General features: G+C 40.5%; 1 protein-coding gene and 1 pseudogene across 4 annotated transcripts in view; one reads left to right on the forward strand and one right to left on the reverse strand.

Annotated features, from left to right (window-relative positions):
* ITGB6 (integrin subunit beta 6) overlaps positions 1–20,656 on the reverse strand; it is a 162,514-nt gene that overhangs the window by 45,718 nt on the left and 96,140 nt on the right. For all 4 annotated transcript variants that reach the window (XM_053918719.2, XM_053918718.2, XM_053918720.2 and 1 more), the window contains 3 exons: positions 9,877–9,966; positions 3,373–3,507; positions 2,746–3,163 (listed from right to left, as the gene is read on the reverse strand). In XM_053918719.2, the coding sequence (XP_053774694.1) occupies positions 2,746–3,163; positions 3,373–3,507; positions 9,877–9,966 (643 nt within the window). The remainder of the gene's footprint in view (positions 1–2,745; positions 3,164–3,372; positions 3,508–9,876; positions 9,967–20,656) is intronic.
* Positions 13,676–13,847, forward strand: LOC112322311 (small nucleolar RNA SNORA73 family; annotated as a pseudogene).

The following is a 20,656-nucleotide window of genomic DNA, read 5'->3' on the forward strand; positions in this document are numbered from 1 at the left end:
AGTGTATCATTGCCTAAGAATTAGTTGGCAGATACCTGGAATATCTTTCAAGAGCTTTGTTCAGAATTAAGAAACCCTTTCTTCTTCCTTCCTTCCTTCCTTCCTTCCTTCCTTCCTTCCTTCCTTCCTTCCTTCCTTCCTTCCTTCCTTCCTTCTTTTTTTCTTAACACTTTTTATTTTATTTTTTAATTTAAATATTTTATTGTTTATGCTATTATAGTTGTCTCAATTTTTCCACTTTGCCCACCTCCACCCAGCCCGCCCCTCACTCCCACAATCAATCCCCACACTGTGGTCCATGCCCATGGGTCGTTCATATATATTCTTTGACTAATCCTGTGGACTTGTTGAAAGAAGATTGAAGAAACCATCCTTTCTGTGGGCCTTCTAAAACCATCACCGTAGTCACAAAAGTTGCTAATTGATATCCACAAGCAACTAATTATCTTAAATACCTGTCCATAACATCACAACAAAACCTTTATAATGGCTTCATGTATAAACAAGAGGAAAACTAAAAATCAAGAAAAAAGCATCAGGCTCTTTTCAGAGGAATGGATCTTTCTGGAATGCCACTGACTGATAACTGTAAGTGCATACTGGCAGGAAGATTTTATTTGCCTATTAGAGTTTCTAATCTCTTACAATCAAAATATAAAAGACTAATGGAATTTAGGCAAGAAATAAAAGGAGTGGAGTCCCGTATCTGTGAGTGCTTACAGATGGATGGAAAAGGGGCCTGGAAAGGAGCACTGCGATAACAGCCGCTGGGAGAAGCGGCACAGGGTTGTGCAGTAAGTGAGGCCTACCCGAGAACTGAAGCGTAGCATACCCGGGGCCCTGCCGTGAACAACAGAGTGTCCACTCACAAGGCCGGGCACACAATGGGTACTCCGTAACTACTTGTTGAACTTGGATAATTGTACTTAATTTTATCATATCTTCCAATAAGGGACATTCTAATAGTAGAGTAACATCCTGTGCAATGTTACCAAAACACGAAATAGCTTTGAGAAACAGTAATGGTTGGATATTGTAAATTACCTCAAAGAATGAAGGCAATTGACACTGGTGAAGTTTTGAGTCCAACTGAAGGAATAATTGCATTTTCTAAATAGAATTTCTCTAGCAATCACTGCATCTGATAGCAAGTGGTACTACCGTCAGACCTCGTGAACTGCAATGCACAGACCAAGTCCCAGTTTTTTGAGTTTATTTCTGTTTGCATGTATGGTATGAAATAAAATGAAAGACCATCAAGAAACTGGAAGAACTGTTGCCACACACAATTCAGCAATTTGTACTGCCCTAGATCTCTCTGATCTAAGATTTAAAGGGTAAAATATAGGTGGGGTTAGTATTGCTATTATGTTATATGAGATTACACTTAGGATTTTTTGAAAGGTAATTTCAAATGTTTTGAGCACATATATTATCAAAAGATTGTTATAAGGAATGCAATCTGGGGTTCTGCTGAAAATATGCTTTCCAAGACGCGGCAGTAGTCTTTGGCTTTAGATTTTGTCCTGTATACGTACTGTGAAAAGAAGACTGATGTGGGTTTGGAAACACACCCATTAAATAAAGAAATGCACCTTTCAGTGAGAAGGGAGAAAAATGTGTCTCATTCTGAACAGACCCTAAATTTTTCACTCTCTGGGGGAAGAGAGAAGGCAGCCTCAGAGGAACCTATTGCTAGCAATAGCAGCAGCAAGGAAATAAAATGTAGGTAAACTTCTAAGGGTTTTCAAAGAGTGTGGAATACTTTGTGGTTTCTTTTCTTGGGCCCCCTTTCCTGGAAATCAGTCTTTCATATGTCCCTGACACTGAAGTGTGAAAAACACAGCTGGTTTAGTTTTCTCTGAAGATGGTGGCTTTCTGTTTTGAAAAGCTGTCTGCTCACACAATGTGAAAAGGGAAGACATGAGAGCTTAAATTCAGCACTTACTACTTCAACTGCAATCATTTTAGAGGATATGAACACATTTGTAAATCTTGTCTTAATAGATAATCTTTAAATATACACACATATATGTCCAAATGATGACATAGTAGTCATGTTATATATATTGTATTCTTTATAGTGGTTTTATATCTACAAAGAATATTAGAACATGAATATTTCTACCATTTAAACATTTTCTAAATTTCAAAAACTCCCACAATTTTCATTTTTACCTTATCAAAACCATCTTTATTATACCTAGTTCCTAACATAGTACCTATCACATAACGGATATTAAAAAACATTTGTGAAAATGAAGGCTCTGAAAATCCGTTAAAGCTTTTTGTATCCTTTGTTCTTGACATTGTGCCCCTTAAACAGCCTTGTTTTTAATGTTTTCCAAAGTAATAGGCATTTAAGACTTGGGTCTGATGCCCAGCAGCCTGATACAGAAAAGTCTGAAGCATAATGAAGTTCAAATTACATGCAGTTTTGTGGAGTCTGCGTAATAACCAAAGGGAAGGCATTTCCATCTTTTACGTATTTACTATTTGGGAAATAATAATAGAGATGCAAATTGAATTGGCAGTGGTCTCGCTCCAAAGGAATGTAGGAGCCAGAAAAGAAAATACAAGAAAAGATCAGTTACCTTAGGTCTAAAGATTAACCCACCTCATCTGATCAGCAAATATTTATTGAGCATCTACTATGCCCAAGCAATTGTGGAAGTTTCAAAAGATGAAGAGCCCTTCTTGACACTCGCCTAGCAGCAGAATAAGGTGGATTTAGACGTAGCCTACCTCCACAGAGCAGCCCTTTGTGTCTCACGCAGGAGAAATTGTCACACTGGCAGTAAGGCCCATAAATGTTTCCATAGGGAGACAAGTGGCAGATGCACTGCCCACAGTAGCAGTCGCCTCTTCCACTGCACGAGGGGTAATCCGGGGCCTCCTTGCAGGCATTTGTGCTCGTGACATCTTCCCCACACTCACAGCGAGGACCCATGTGGCCGGGGTTGCAGGCACACACGCCACACTGGAAGGAGCCGTTCCCATTGTGGCATTTGGAGCTGTTCACTTCCACTTCTTTCTGACAGTCACAGATGCATTCTGGAGTGACAAGTATTTCAAGGGCATCCCCCAGCCCTACAGGCTTTATGATAATGTGCCTGCTTCTTTTCTCACAGTTTGGTATACTCACAGTCACGTTGAATGAAGCCTGGAAAAGAAAATGCTAATTATCTTCTATCCACCCAAATGCATGGGAGGAAACCAAGCCGCACGGGGATGTGCTCTGCCAAAAGCATTTACGTGTCAGGAAATCTTAATTAGGAAATTCTTGAAGGGGAAAGTCCAGCTTCGGTGCATTAAGGGAATTCCTGACTTACCCTAATATTTTTTCAGACCATCTACGGGCCATCTACTTACTGTGTCTCCCACCTTCATGTGAGAGCATTTCTTCTGGTGTGGGAAGAAGGTGTTGTTGTTACAGATCGCCGTGAATGACAGGTTGAGTCCTTCCGTGTCTCCTAATACTTCCAGCTCCACCTCAGACCGTAGTTCCTTTCGTTAAGACATAAAGAGTTAAATGAAGTCAAAACCAGAAAACACAGCCAGAAGAAGAATCTGCGAATCGTGTTTACTGAACTACAGATGAATAAAATTAAGCTGTATATAAAGGAAATTCACAATATCATCAGTCAGGCAAGCAAGATACACACGTACAACCATATTTTAGCAAATCTAAGATGCTATTAAGTGTAAGATTCACCATTATTTTATAACAAACTATGACAAAATGCCTCAAAATCATTCTGTACAACATATGAATCAATGTCATAAGTCTATCATTGCTTTGAAAATTATTTTACCTATTCTGAGAGATCTGGAAAATTCTCTGGCCCTGAGTTGCACTGTTTGGCATATAAGAGGCAATTCTTTCACTTGTACTGAGCAACAAAGTGTAACATCTTTTTCTTGTAAGTATCATCATTTTTCTGTTCCCATAAAGCAGCTGGTTGTCACTTTGCAAGGAACACAGAACTGCAGTCATTCCTCCAAAACTGAGTACTGTATTTGCTTCCGATAGCAAATGTATACCCTGCAGCTCTGTTTTGGTACATTTCTGCATATGTAATAATTTTTCATTTTAATATCAAATCAAAGTGCATACTTTTAAAGATATTTTACAATGACAATTATCCTCAACATTTACAGTACAATGAGTGCACTTAAAAAATTGGAGTAACAATATATATAGTTACAGCCAAGTGCATATATACATGTGCAGGAAATGAAAAGTATGGTGTGACTTCCGCCCACTGCCACCATTTGTGAGACACCATTCATTATATAAAATGTATCCCAGTTTTAGAGATGTTAAAATGTGGGGGAAACTGTGCCTTGAATTCACTGAGTACCTATTTTAGATTTAGTGTCGAGTCAGGTCTGGGGGAATGAGTCTAAGTCCAGATTTCTTCAAGTCCATGTACCTTCAAGATGATTATCATCTTACTCAAAAAACCAAGATGGATAGAGTGTCAATCAATGTGCCATTAAATTGGAAAACATTATACAATACAGATAAGAGTTTAAGACAGTCTAGAACAGTGAAGGCTGGTATTGGAAGACTAGTCCTTAACAACTGTTGGATTTAGATGTGTGGAGGGGATGACAACGGTATCTCAGGGGAGGAGATCAGAAGAGAGAAAGATCAGTGCCGGGAGTGGTACAGAATGAAGACAATGGGGTTCAGACCAAGCTAACGCTCCAACTGTCCTGGGAGACACCAGACAACAGAGAGACCTGCAGTTTGGAGAGATGAGTTTAGACCTGTGGTAAACAGATATGCACATCTTTACGTTCCCCTGCAACATTATTTACAGTAGTTGAGATGTGGGAGCGACCTAAGTATCTGTCAATAGATGAATGGGTAAAGAAGAAGTCATGCATAGATACAATGAAATATATTACTCAGCTATAAAAAGAATAAAATATTACCATTTGTGACAACATAGGTGGACCTAGATGGTATTATACTCAGTGAAATAAGTCTGACAGAGAAAGACAAATACCCTATGATTTCACTTATACGTGGAATCCGAAAAGACAAAATAAATGAACAAACAAAACACAAGGAGACTCAGGTACAGAGAACTAACTGATGGTCCCTAGATGGAAGGAGGGTTGTGGGGTTGGGTGCCAAAGTTGAAGGCGACAAGAAGTACAAATTGGTAGTTACAGAATAGCCCTGGGAGTGTGAAATACAGCACAGGGAGCATAATCAATAACATTGCAATAATTATGTGTGGTGTCAGTTGGGTAGTAGACTGGGGGAATCACTTTAAGTTATATGTCTAACCACTACGCTGTGTCCCTGAAATTAACGTAATACTGAATGTCAATTGCAGCTGAATTTTTCTTAAATTAAAAAAATAAATAAAAGTCCATACTTGGGGGAACAAAGCCCAAGTATTAAAAATAAAAATAAAACAATATAAATTATGAAATATTATGAATTATTATACTTGAGTTCATCTAAAAAGATTTGAATTCTTATATGCACTTCATTGCTGGGATGTTGAAAGCATATTCAGCTTCAAGTTTTCCTTAAGTATAATTTTGCCACCTGCATAGTAAGATTACCTTCCTCCAAATTCTTAGTTGCTGACTAAGTCACTCCTCTTCCCTCCCTGTTTATTTTCCGATATTGTCACTCCTTCAGCAGATGGACACAGGCTGACTTTTCAGAATATGCACAGAGATTGAAGTGTCATTTCTCAGTCATAAAGATTGTTCCTATCATGTCTTAATATTTTAAATTCTTCCAATATAACAATGAAATTTACTCTTTAAATCTGTTTCATTTCAACTAATTACAGTTTAAGTTTAAGTTTATTCATTCAGAAAATATTTATTGAGTGCCCACTGTGTACCAGACACTGATTTAGGTTCTTAGATAGCAAAACCACTAAACTCGCTGACCTTTGGTAGTTTATATGCCAGAGTAGGAAGACAGGGAAGAAAAAAAGCATAATTAAGAAAATTATATAGCATGCTAGCAGGTGATAAATGCTGTAGAAAAAGAGAGAGAGAATGAAGAGTAGGAGAGTGTGTGCAGGGGAGTAGGCTGCGATTTTTAAAAACTGGCTAGGGGAGGATTCATTAAAAAGGTGGCATTTGAGGGAAGTGAGGAGAAATTAGCCATTCAGATACTATAAAAAGAGTGTTTCAGGAACAGGGTACAACCAATGCAAGACCCTAAGATGTGAGTATGTCTGGTTTGCTCTGGGAACAGTACAGCAAGGAGCCCTGGGCTGCTACACTGGAGCAGAGAGAGACTTAGTTAGAGGGCAGTAACAGAAGGTGAAGTCAGAGAGGTAATGGGGAGCAGGGAAACAGATCTAGTAGGGTCCTAATGGGCTGTAATAAAGAATTCAGCTTTTATTCAATATGAAATGAGAAAAACAGTTCGGGTTATGTACAGAAGAGTAATATGATAGACTTTATATTTTAAAAAGAAAACTCCCGCTGTTTTGTGAAAACCAAATGTAGGAAACTGAAGGTGGAAACGGGAAGTAGTATTTGGGAGTTTTGTGATAATTGAGGGGAATGAGGATGGTGGCTCTGACGTGGAGGCACAGACTGGATCAAACTCTAAATGATTCTGAAGATAGGGCCAACGAGATTTTCCGATGAGTGAAATTTGCGGTGTAAGAGAAGGAGGGGGTTAAGAGGGGGTTTTGGCCCAAGCAAGAGGAAGGATGGAATTACTATCAATTTAGGAGTAAACAATTAGTGAAGTGTGTTTGGAAGAGTTCAGGTTACTCTCCTGATTGTCAAAGTTAACAATGAACTGATTCCTAGACATCTCTACTTGGGTATACACTACAGAAATACAGCCTGGTTGCCGGGACCCGCTTGAGGTCCACACACGATCACAAATTTAAAGTAACACTCATTAGCACTATTGCATGTTTTTCCCGTTCCCATTCAGCTGTGCGGAGTGAGTGGACAGTTGGATTTAACCAGCACCATGTTTGGCCAAGGAACTTCAAAAGAGCAATAAGGGTCAGGGGAGTTGAAGGTATGTCTAAGGAGTGAACATAATGATTGAATTTAAGCTGGGGTTTCTGGTAAGAGAAACATGAAGGGGATGAGGAAATATAAAGGGTGGGGGGGATCAATTAATTGGAGATCCTAATGGGTTGAAAGAAATATTAGGAGTGAACTAAAAATAAATAGTAGGAGTGAGCTGAAGAGATAGAAGTGGTGATCAGGAATGGGTTGCATACAGTTGAGACTATGGAGTTTATTGGCAATGAGAAGGTCTAAGGTAGGACAAAACACTGAAGATATGAGAAGGTAATTAAGTGGCAAGTGGACAAGACCATTGTTGGAACAGAGTTCAAGAAACTGAGAGGACAGGTATAGGAAAGATTTCACACGCACACACACCCACACACTGACTGAAATCACCGAGACAGGAGTAGTGCTGAAGACAGTGAGTAGCGCACTGAGTCAGGAGCTAAATGAGAAATGATGGATATAATCTGAAAGTCTGTATATGACAGTGACCAGGAGTAGGGGGTGACATAATCTGGCCAAAATGAAGGAGTTCTCAGCACAGTGTAATTGAAATACCATATTGCAAATTTCACCGGGAATATTTTAATGTGAATTTCCCAGGAAAGGACATAAATGTTTATTTGTATATATCATCATGTTCTTCATTCATTTATTGGACATCTACCATGAACCAGGCAAAACAAAACAAACCAAGTCATTTCCCTTCTGGAGTTTAAATGCCAGCAGAGAAACTTAGCCTTGGGAGCATTAATATTTCAGTAGCTTTTATTATGTGCTTAGGGAAGGAAGGAAATTAGCAAATGATAGATGGATGCACATCTGGTATTTAAGGTTTTTTATGTCAATACGGCACTGTAAAATATTGAGCTGAAGTCCGTCATCACTAGTTATAAACCACAAATTCTGTCTCTGCCCCACTAGAAGTCAGTCAGAAGCATTTCCTGTTTTCTCTCAATATATCTCATTCTTTTCTTTTATAGACTGGAAAGAAATTCAGTCTATGGATCTCATATTTTAACATCTTTTTAGAATACATTTAAAAACAACAGAATAGAAAAATAGTTTGAATTAGTGCCCAGATCTGTTGCATTCTTCATCCAGTGAATCATGAAGTTTCCATTATAACTCCAGAGCAAGATCGTTTGGTGTAAGACTAAGAGAAACATCTCCGTGTTTTTGAGACAGTAAAATAAGAACAGGAGATTCGCTTCAGACATGTGATGCCTTGATTTCAATAGCCCTGTAAGTTATATAAGTGATTTGTAACCATAGAGTCAGACATGTCTCCGACTGAGCAAGTAGGGACATGGACCAGGCTAGTCAGACAGGAGAGGGAAATATTTTTGGCAATTTACTGTTTTCTAATTTGCTTAATTTCTTTTAAGATCTTAGTGACCAGCACTTTTGAGAGAGCTGGGTTAAAGAAAATTGTGCGCTCTAATCCAATGAAGGATTACTATGTGATTTTCTTTTATTCTACATGTTAAAACTTCTAATTACTGCATAAAGGCAGGGAAGGCTTTTAGTATCTTGTTGACAAGCTTTCCTGCCTGGAAGAATTTCAATCATGAGCTAATGTGGTGATTAATTTTTGATGTGAACTCAGAAAACGGAAGTTTCTGAGAATATGAGTGAAAAAAAACCCATATTATAATTTTGATGGACATATCTATATTTTATTTTCTGAGGAAATGTATTTGAGAAGGAATACTTTGCTTTTCCCACTTAAGGTGAGTTCAAAATTGGTGAGGCAATATCAAAATTATTGGGGAATTTTTGCAAAATATGTTGTTGTTCTTCCCTTAAAGTTCTGAGACATCTGTGGGAGGAGTCTGGACGCACCTGTTTGTACAAAGCTTCCCATGTGATTCTGAAGTGTCATGTAGTTAAGGAAAACTGGTCAGGATATGCTAAGGATTGGGATTGGGTGCCTATGAGAGTTAAATGTAATTTTAAAACATCAAAAATTAGAATTTTATTCATTAGGTATTATGTGACTGTCTCTAGAGCAAATATTAGAGCTTAGTGCTTTATAAAAATTTACTTTTTCTACTCTTGTCCTAATTTAGACCTTTCTCACTGTATTCGTGTATGTGTGTGTATTTTTACTTTGAAAGTAAACACAAGGAAGAAGAATAATATTTAGGAACCAAAATTACAAAGTGTTGGCAATTGGCCATCCGCCGCTGATGAATTAGTTATGAAGTGGGGACGAAGAAAGAGAACATGGCAACTCTGTAGGTATGTCTGTCGCTTTAAGGGAGGAATTCTGTCCTCAGGTACTAATGAACAAAGTTAAGTCAAAAATTTATATGTGTATATGTATTATAAAACTATACATATATATTATATGTATAATATATATAATGGAAAATTTCCCTGGCTCCCAAAAGCAGAGACTCTGCAAAGTGCAAAGTGGCATTGCTCCTGGTCTGCTTTGTGTGTGGGTTTTTTTGTTTTTGTTTTGAGTTATGTTGTAGTCTCATTAAACTTGTGGAGCTGGCAATTTAAACTTGTTTTTTTCTTTTTCTTTTTTCAAGCAAGGAAGAGGGGAGCTTAATTGTATGAGTCATGGATTCTTTTCAGTAGACTTAAAACGTTGCTGTTGGTTATTACTCTAAAAACAACCTCAACTTGATGATCAGGTGTATGATTTTTCTACCTTAGGCCCCACCTCTCAGGAAGAATATCTGCAAATAAAATGAACAAAATTAATGCAGAGATTTTTCTCTGGAAAAGCACTCCCTCCGCCAACAAACTAAAGTGCAGTTAACTGCCTAACACACACCTCGGTTTTTGAATATCAAAGAAATACAAAAAACAGAAGCCAACTGTAAAGCATACTTCGTAAGCGGAGATGATCAGCTGCAGAATGTTTCCAGAGTCTTTCTGAAGTAGCCCTACTGTAGCTCCAGGAATGAGTTTTGCATAATTCTGTAAACAGAAAAGAGTAAGTCAATCTTTGCTCACTGTAATTGAGAAATGCCGAGTGTGGGGTTCCGCCTGCTGGTTGAGAGCGCCTTTATTTAACTGGCTGGGGGCAGCAGGCTCCTTGAGGGTAAACAGACCTTACTCTGCGACTGCAGCCCAGCCTCCTGCGCGCTGCGTCCCGCACTCAGGTCGGAAATGGACTGGCCAGAGCGCCGCTGGGGAAATCTAATGTCAGTGATCGCCTTAGTCTAGGGATGTGATTTATTTCACGACAGGAGACAAGTCTCAAATAATAGTAACATGTATGTCTTTGTCCAGAAAATTCCAGGAACTATTTACCCTTTGCTTGTAACGTCGCAAAAACCAAGATTTGGTACACTTGGGCCCCCCACCGCCATCAGGTCGCTTTGTAAGTCATTTAGTCCACGGGTGTTAACTGTCAATCGCTTAGCGGAGAAAAAAAGTGAATTATTGGCTGCTTGCTGTAAACTCCCCACTTCCTAGCAGTAATGGGCGCTCTTTTGGGATGTCAGTAGGCCGCTGTGGTTCCGCACGAATCACCGCTGAGTGAATCAGAGCCTAGCTCTACAGCGGCTGCATTCTCCACCTACATCACTTCTCCTGAGATGTGGTTCCCACCTGAGTAGAACTCACAGTATGAGTTCTTCAACACTCCAGGTATTGAGCTTGGCCAGGCATGAGGCATTGCAAAGAAGGGAATTTTCCAGATAGCTGAAAATTATCTCTCCCTTAAGTTTTATGTTTAAAACTATTTTCAGACAGAAAGTTTTCTGAAGTGTACTGTAAATACCTCGTCTTCTTAAATAAAGACCCCAAAGCATACTTAGACTTTTTTCTTGAAGAAATAGGAGTCACACTTCTCATATTAACTATAGCTCTGTAACCATCAAAGGCTTCTAAAACCCATGATAGATCACTCCCATACAGAGTGGGTCCCAACTGCCGTGCTTTTGCTTCTTTTATTTGTTTTTAAACAGTTCCTATGTTCTTGAAAGCTGTAAGGCACCACTTGCCTACCAGTTTCCTCTTTTCCTATTGCACCAGCAGCATCTATTAAGTAGACTTTATACGCTGTGTGACATCAAGAAGAGACAATCACTCTTTCTGTGAGCTGAGGTCTCCTAAGTTGCTGTGTGTTGTGAAATCAGATGGCTGAATGTATTAAAACTGTACATAGAAAAGAGAAATAAGCTTTGAGTGAAGGATTTAGGGCCTCTCCTGGATAGGCACAATATCCTATCTTACTCCACAGAAGACTTAAGTAGCTTAGGAAATACACAAAACTAATTTAGAGTTAATAATCATCCTTAATTATAATTGTGATCCTAAGTGAATAAATTGGGACAATAAAGCCAGGGTGATGTTAGAACAGGTCCTGTGCACTTGCTAGAAGGGTCACCGGGGTTAAGTCCAAACTTTCTACATCTCTTGTATTTAAAAAAGGGGCTTTTGTTTTAACTTGTGGGTTTTGTAATGTTCCTCTTATTTCCTTGTTCATGATTGGGTTTCCGTTTGAATTTGATGGAAATCTGAACCCTTGAAAGTGTCAGCTCTTACTGTGCCTTGATGCTGTGTTTTATTACTGAAGGGGCCGTGGGCAGTAATCCAGGTAACGTTCTTCCCGTTACTCTGTGCCCCACATTGCTGCCCTTCGAAGGTGGGCTCCACTCTGTTTCCTCAAGTCAGGTAGAACTTGTCAAATATGAGGAAGGCCCAGTTTTATCAACGTACCTTTTTGAATAAACACATGTCAAAAGGTCCATGAAGCATGAGGCTTGTGGTTAACAGCAAATACCTAAATAGGAACTTGAGTTTCACTCAAGTGGAGCTGGAATGTGTATAAATTAGACTAGTTCCAGAAAAGAAGGCAGAGGGAATCTCTAGAGCTTGACAAGGAAATGTTTAGATCCTTTTGAAAAAGAATGTCAAAGCTCTTAGCTTTGCGTAAAACTACTATCCTTGAAAAATCCTGGTACCCCGAGGCTGAGGTGTGATGGGTATTTTCCATAAGCCCTAACTCAAGTGGCCTCCAGATTTTGGGTTAATTCTTGGTTAACAAAGCCAAATCCACTTACTTCCTAAAGCATAGTTATGGTCCTGCACGTGGTATGACATTGGGCATTGGGCCACGAGGACAAGCGGTGTAGCACTAATTGTGTTTGCTGATTGCCGCTGGAGCCAGGGCAGTAAGGAGTTGGCAGCGGGCAGCAGGGCACGGTGATAATGCTGACAATTGTGTAGAGGAAAACTATTAATTAATTTCTGGATCCTTATCCCCACCCCCCAAGCACTGCAAATAACTAACTAGAAACATGGACAATTTGGCTTCCTGATCTAACACTGTAAAAAATTATACTTTAAATCTTGTAGTGTTATGATTACGGTAAATATCATGTGTCGGATGCATTTCTTTCATTAAATCCCTAAAGTGCCATTATAAATTGTCCTGATTAAACATATTTAATGTTAGAAAAAGGGTGCTTTTGCATGCCTGGATGTGATAAATTATAGCATTGTAACTATAAAAGATGACTGTTGGATATTAAAACTGGTGCACTCTGAAAACACGATGTTACATGAGCTGATGAGAAATGCAGACTCCTGTGCTTGGGCTTGAATTTCTTGGGTTTGTATCCTCTGCTATCTGTCCAAGGCTTATCCTAATTATGGGTTTTCTCCCCTCCTCCCCACCATGCCACCCAGGAGTTTCTGAGGTGGTTTTTCTCATCCATGTTTGCAAGGTTGTTTTTTTTTCTGATTGCCTTAGTCTTTTTAACTTCCTTTGTCAAACCCTATTTATTTGTTCACTCTGACCTCATCTTGAAAAAGATTTCTTTTTTGTCCAAAAGTATGCATTTGCTCCCTGGAAATCTCCTGTCAAGGCTAGATGTTAAGAAATAGGGGGTCATTGAGCGGGCAGGCATTAAAGGATAGATACATAAGGAAGTGCCTGAATTCACACCCCAAGTTCCTCTTAGGCGCTGTCTTCAAGTTTAGTGCCTCTCGGTGTCTGGCTGCCAGGACCAGCTGTCAGGCGTGTGCACCTGCTCAGCTGGGGGCAGAGGACCATGCAGACACACCTGCTCCCCCAGCTAGCCATGGACAGGCTGTTGGTTGGCTTTTTCTTAATTAAAAACAAACAAACAAACGCCAGGCTGAAGACCTTGGCAGACCCTTGGCTGCTTTTGGTGCTCCGTTGGCGCTCTCACCTGTAGAATGGATGGCTCCTGACAGTGACATTCCTTCCTGCCTTGACAGCACTTCCTGTTGGGTTAGCTCTCATCTTCAGGTTCAGAGCCTGCCTGTGTTCTGGGATATGGTTTAGTATTAATTGAATCCTTGCCTAGCATTATGATTGGGTTTCTTTCTTGGATGGTGACTCTGCTGGACCTCTTCGCCCTACTCTTGTGACCTTTCTGCTCTTATCTCAAAGACTCCTCACCACCTCAGACTCATTAGCCACCATTTTACACAGACCTCACTACTCGTGCTCCTCTTCAGAGGGCGGGAAACAGAACTGGACTTGCCATATATCTGCTAGCACTATCCTAGTAAAGAATTTGTAAAACCAAATATGTAGAACAAACTGCTCCTTCTCCTTAGGCTGCTTACTTAACTCTTTCTGTGAAGCCTCACTAATGTCGAGGAATTTTATGCTCAGCTCTATTTATTTTCAATGTTATATTATTAACCAACATCAGTGTTCTGGTCTTAAACTATACTTCTAAGTGCCCTGTGATGTATGGTCCCTTTCCACAACGTTGGAGAGAAAGCCGGGCCTTGAGTTTGCACCTGCATATTCCTACGGCTTCTCAGAGTCCTTTGGACAATGACTGAGGAGACAAACCATGCAGGAAACATTTAGAAAAACAAACAAACAAACAAAAAAACTATACCTCTAAGTGTATTTTGCAAAATACATTTACTAAAAGGTTGGTTTGTTGAGACTCAGAATCTATAATACTAAATAATCTGTTTACAAATATTCCTCTAATCTCTCAAAGTACTACTTTTTTTGTCATTATGTCGCATGTCTTTATTTAGAGGTTTCTGTTTGTGCATTCTTGTTCTCTCTTGCAACTTTAAAGGTAGTATATAACACACTCACAGTATTATAAGTAATAGGTATACAGTCCAATGAATACTTAAAAAGTAAACAAGCACATTTAACTCACCAAGATTAAGAAATAGAACATAATTAGTGCCCTGGGACCTTCCCTTCCTTCCAGGGTCCTTGCCTCCCAGTCATTACCACTTCCCTAAAACCCTAACCATTGTTTTGACATTTATCACCGTAGAAGTGTGGGGGGAGTATCTTTGCTGCCTGAGGGGAAACAAAAATGGTTTTGTAGGACACCAAAAGCACCACCTATAAAGGAAAAGATTGATAAATAGGACTTAAAATTAAGAATTCCTGGTTTGAAAAGATGCCTTTAAGAGAGTGAAAAAAGAGCCACCAAATGGTAGAAAATATCTGTAATACTTGCATTTGATTTGGCACCAGAATAAAAAACTTCTGTGAGGGCCCAGACACATATGAAAGGATGCTCAGCATCACTAGCCAGCAGAGAGATGCAAATTAAAACCACAGTGAGATACCACTTTACACTGGTTGGAATGGCCATCATAAGCAAATCAACCAACAACAAGTGCAGGCGAGGTTGTGGAGAAAAGGTAACCCTAGTGCACTGTTCATGGGAATGCAGACTGGTGTACACATTGTGGAAAACGGTATGGACTTTCCTCAACAAATTAAAAGTGGAACTGCCTTTTGATCCAGCAATTCCTCTGCTGGGATTATACCCTAAGAATCCTGAAACACCAATTCAAAAGAACCTATGCACCCCAATGTTCATAGCAGCACAATTTATAATAGCAAAGTTCTGGAAGCAACTTAGGTGCCCATCGGTAAATGAGTGGATCAAAAAATTATGGTACATTTACACAATGGAATACTATGCAGCAATAAGAAAGAAGGAGTTCCTACCCTTCACGACAGCATGGATGGAACTGAGAGCATTATGCTAAGTGAAATAAGCCAGGCAGTGAACGACAAATACCATATGAGCTCACCTATAAGTGGAACCTAATCCACAAAACAAACAAGCAAAATATAACCGGAGACATTGAAATAAAGAGCAAACTGACAGTAACCAGAGGGAATGGGGGAGGGAGATAACGGGGGAAAGAGGGGAAGGGTCATCAAGGAACATATATAAAGGATCCATGGACAAAGCCAAAGGGTGTTAGGATTGAGGGTGGGAGGTGGGGGTGGGTGGGGCGGGGGGAAGTGGTGATGGACAAATGGAGACAACTATATTCAAACATCAATAAAAAATGATTAAAAAAGAAAACTGCTTCTACATATCAAAAAGGAAAAGCCATCTTGATAAAAGTAGACATGCAAGTGGCAAAAGAATATGTGAAAATGAGGCCTGATAGCTAGGAAAATTCCTGGCAAATGGAACAGGGAAACTGAGACATGTGGCCAGAGCAATGTACAGCCACAAACAAAACGTAACCTCCCTAGGCCTCAGTTGTATTTCAGCTGCAGGCCCAGAAAAGCAGAAAACCAAGTGGGGAAGCCAGAACCAGCTGCAATGACTGAACCGCCATGTCACTAACCAATCAGTGGAGACCATGACCCTGAAAGAGCACACCCGAAAACTGATATTCTGCTGAAACCTTCCCCCGAGACCAGCCCAAAGATTCCCACCTGCAAGAGAGATAAAAGCCTCAAGACAAAGGACCCAGTGCTCATGCTCTCCCACCAGAGAGCAGCCCCCGCCGTTCCCTTTCCCTTCTGCTTCCCCCACTTCTTTCTTCACAGGCATGTATCTCCTAAACTCTGCCCTAAACTCTAAGACAATGGGCAGCTGGCAGCTTGTCCCAGGCTAATCCCCTGAACCTGTCCCCAAAGCCCCGTTTTCTCTGACTTTCTAGTGAGCTAAGGCAGCCCAGCCTAGGCTTTCCTGTTGCTTCTTCTATGCTAAGCCCTTCCTTTGTTTCACTACCAGCTTAATAAATGTATCCTTATAGTCACCTGACTCATGTTGTGAAATTTTTCCTACATGAAGTCAAGACCCCACACACTACAACTGGCCTAGGCAGACCTGCACAGGGCCAGGTCCCTCTCTGGTGAGACCAGAACCGCATCCTCATGCGGTTGCCAGAGATACTAATTTAGAGGGCCTTACAACAGGACGTAGAGGTCCTCACAAGCCTCCTGACACCTCCAAGCATCTCCTGCCTTTGGACACATCCTCAGAAACCTAAGCTCCCAGAGGATATGTTGTCATGGGGACTCAGGCACAGCCTTGGGGAAGTAGCAGGAATGCCCTGGAAAGGGACCATGTTGTTCTTTATCTCCTTGGTTCCACATAGCTTGCTGCTCTGGTGCAGTGAGCCCACGCTGCCGGTAGGGCTGAAGGTGCCCAGTACTCTCCTCTTACCATCAGCTGGGAAAGAATAACTACGGCTAACACTCGCAATTAGCAGCATCATCTCTTTCATTCTTCAAAGAAGAATATTATTTAGTTATCATTATATCCTTGTTTTACTGCCAAGGACTGAGGCCCAGAGAATTTTGTTAACTTGCCGTGGTCATCCAGCCAGGAAGGAGCAGTGCTGGACCCACCTGTCAGGCCCTAGAGCCAGATCTCTTAACCAGGCCACTGATGGGAGATGCCTAATATGGGCAACGGCTGTCCCGGTCTGGTGATGTCATAGGTGAGCCTGAGAGAGGTTAACGAGTAAGCCTAAGTTAACTGGGTGCATTTGTTTCTGAAGGCTGCTGTAATTAAGTACCACAAACTGGGAGGCTTAAAACAACAGAAATAATTATCTTACAGTTCTGCAGCCCAGAGGTCTGAGATTCAGGTGTCAGGAGGGCCTGGCTCCCTCTGAAACCTGAAGAGAGAATCTGCCCTTGCCTCTCCCTAACTCCTTGGCTTGAGTACACGTCACTCTCATCTCTGCCTCCATAGTCACCCGGTGTTCTTCCTCCTGTGTCTCTGTCTCTGCGTCTCTTCTCTTCTAAGTATACCAGTCACACTGGAGTAAGGGCCTACCTGCTCGACTCTGACCTCATCTTAACTAATTACATCCAAAAGGCCCTATTTCCAAGTGAGGTCACATTCTGAGGTGCTAGGTGTTAAGAATTTAACATACCTTTTGGGGAGGACACAATTCAACCCCTAACATTCTGCTTGAGTTCTTTTGACGTTTTAACCTGTAAACCCTTAGCTCGAGCTGGAGAAGTGTGTACCTTGTGCAGTCTCAGAGCTAGTAAGTGGCGGAAACAGTGCTCACCCTTCTCCACCAGGCCCTGCCAGGACCCGGTGCAAATGCCAACAGCCATCAAGGGTGAGTCTCATTAAAAGTCACAGTAATAATGCCTTGCATTTATCAGTAGAAGGTTAGAGATTATAGAATACCTTCATACCCAAAGCAAAAAGAAAGGAAGAAAAATGTGGCCAAAATCACTTTCAAAATGAAAGGCTACCTTTTGAAAGAAATGTAGGAAGTAACGAAACCATAAAGTTAAAAAAAGTTTTTTTCCTGGGGGACTGTATTGTGCTGTTTATCTGGTCAAAGGAAAATAGCTCTTTGCTGGCGAAACCTTGCTTTTGTCAAGCAGTGTGCTTCTCCCAGAGCTAGGGGTGGGCTGGGCTGGTTTCGCTGAAATAAGTCCTGCTTCTGAAAGCAATCAGAAGGCTTTCTTCCCGTGAGGTCTTTCATTCTTGTGAGGTTTTATATATGCTGGTTCTCACGTTCATTATTGGTAAATGGGGGGCTCCAAGTATTATGCAAAAGTTTACCCCCAGGCTCAGCTGTGTTACTAGGACACTCAAGATTCCAAAAAGAATATGTAATTGTTTCTGGCATGAGGTAGTGGGAATGTCTGTCTCTAGGTTGCCTGATATTTGCTTTGCCTTCAGGCTTTCAATTGTCAGCATTCCGCAGTCAGGCAGGCAGGCAGGCAGTGATGGGAGTGTGCTAATTAGATCAGGTGCTTGATCTTGAAGTCTGCACCGGCAATGACTAGTAGTCGGCTTCAGCTTTGGAACTTTTGAGCACTACCTGTTTTTTCTCCCAGTCTGCCAGGGAATGTAATTATCTTGTCAGCCAAGAAGCTGTAGTACAGAGCTGAACGAGTGCTCGAGTGCTCAGCAGCAGTAACAGAGTGATAAGAAAAGACAAATGGACCCACCGTGTGTGACTGTTCTGAGACAAACAAGTGCAGAGAGGCGTTGAAGAATGGAGACTTAGAGAACAAAGAGGCTACATGGAATATTTGTTACTGAGGATTCCACAGATCATGTCTTAATAAGATTTCCTGGCCTTTTGAGAGGAATTGCAGCCCTTTGTTGGTGAAGGCAAATCCCAAATCTTTAGGGAGCTCTTTTAAAATGGAAGCCATGTTGGGTTCATCAGCATGCTTTTTTGCTTTGCAGACCAAATGGCAGGTAATAAAATTTTGAAAGATGACTACTAGGAACACAATGAAGGGGAGCAGGAAAGAGAAAACAGGTGTATGTACAAGGACTGCTAATGAGGTACTGGCCCTCCTACTTAAAGTGTGGTGGGTGGACCAGCAGCATCAGCGTCATCAGGAGGCTTGTGAGAAATGCAGAATCTCAGGCCCTAGTCCAGCCCTGAATCAGTCTGCATTTTAACAAGCTTTACAGGTGACTGGATACACAAGGGGACATTTTGAAAAACTTGATGCCTGGGTCTCACACCCAGAGATGCCAATGTAATTGAATCAGGGTGTTGCCCAGCCAGTGGGATTTTTAGAAAGCTCCATAGGTAATTCTAAAGAGCACCGAAGTTTAAGAATTGCTGGTACAGTATGGTCTGTCCAGAAAGGGCCAAGGCAATTTGAAAAATAAAGGTGTTATGTTTTTAAACCTCTATATCCATAATTCAGAATGTGTTCTCAATTATAACATAGTTTGATATTTTGTTGACACCTAAGACATCTATTTTCTACTCACCAATAAAAGTGGTGTTTTTGAATGTCTGTTGCCCACAGAATAGCACCATACTTACTACCCTTGGTCTTCAAGACTGATGGTCTGGTTTCAGCCTACCTCTCCCACTTCCTCTTGTTTTCCCCTAGCTCACATCAACTGAGTAGCCTTTTTTCAGTTTCTCAAACACACTAAACATTGAGTCCTTTACTGCTTCAGGGCTTTTGCATATGCCTTCTCCTCTTGAAAACTCCTCAACCTTCAGGTTGCAGCTTTATAACTGTAACAGTAATACGCTTGCTTTCTCTGACTCTATCTTAATTCTAGCCTGAATTTCTTTCATGGCTGCCAGGCTAACCAGTCCTGATACAGATTTGCTAATTAACTAGAGGAATTCTGCTTGAGGCTTAAGTTTTTGGAAGAACAGCCCCTTGCCAAAAGATGCCCTTCCTAAAGAATTAGGGAAATATGTACAAAATAATGACTGTTTATCAAAGACTTACAGGAGCCTCCAGACTGAACTCTAAGGTGAACTATAAAGGTCCTTGTATTACGGTAAGGAGAAATTAGTTATAGGACAAAATAAACTAAAGATAATTGTGGCTTTTATAACTTTTTGTTGAAAAATACTACTAATTTTTAATCAGTTGTTTTCCAGACATAAGAAAACTTTCTGTTTCTTAAAGCAATTTGGTAAAGTATACTTTCATAATCAATATTGAGTATTGAAGCATTTATATTTTTCTCCCTACCTGATCCCTCTGGAATTTAAAGCTGTTAACGAGTGAGTATTATTCTTTCCATAGCAATATGTTTGTTTGCATAAGTCCAATAGGAGTCTGATTTCTTTATAACAGGGTGCATAAAGCCAGTTGTCAACTGTGATTTTATCAACAAAGTCTTTGTCTCTAACGTCATGACCACAGAAGTCTTGCCTCAACTCTGGATGTCATAAGAAAGCTGTAAGGAATTAAGATTGACTTTGAAGCCAATAAAGGCTGCTTGGAGAAATGGCCTGGTACCTTGCTTGGTCATGTGGTTCATAAAAGTCTTTCCAGGTAAGGAGCAAAGGTTACTTCCTTGAAAGATGGCATGGTAAGAAACTCAAGACATTTTGGGGACCTCAAGAACTTGAAAAACTCACCCAAACCTGCAGGTACTGTAGGTAAAGCCTGATGGCAGCTGTGTGGCTTGGCTTCCCAGTCCTGAGGGGCTAATTAAAGCTCAATCTAGGAATTTCTTATAACATTCCAGCAAAGTAAGTTTAAGAAAGCCTATATGGTCAATTGGTATTCCTGTTGTGTTTATACAAATAACCAGGCCAAATTGAAACTGGACTTAATACAGTGAATGAATTGGTCTTAATTTGGCTCTTTGATAATAATGAGGGTGATTTGGGGGAAAAAATTATGCTTCAGTAAAATCTGTTATACATAATTATGGAAAGTACACTCTAATTCAGTGAATTGTCTGTAAAATTTTATTTCTCACCCATGAATTAGACTGGATCCTGAATTTCTCCAGTTTTCTTTCAAACTAGTGTTTCATTTTTTCCTTCATCCTTTGGTTTCAAATTATTGAGAAATACTGATGCAGCATCAACCCTATAGAATTTACCTGAGCACCTGATGATATCACCAGAGACATTTACACTACAGATAGAGAGGATATATCAGATTGTCACTGCTTAATTTCAT

Source organism: Desmodus rotundus, chromosome 2 (genome assembly GCF_022682495.2).
Source record: "Desmodus rotundus isolate HL8 chromosome 2, HLdesRot8A.1, whole genome shotgun sequence".
NCBI classification, from domain to species: Eukaryota; Metazoa; Chordata; class Mammalia; order Chiroptera; family Phyllostomidae; genus Desmodus; species Desmodus rotundus.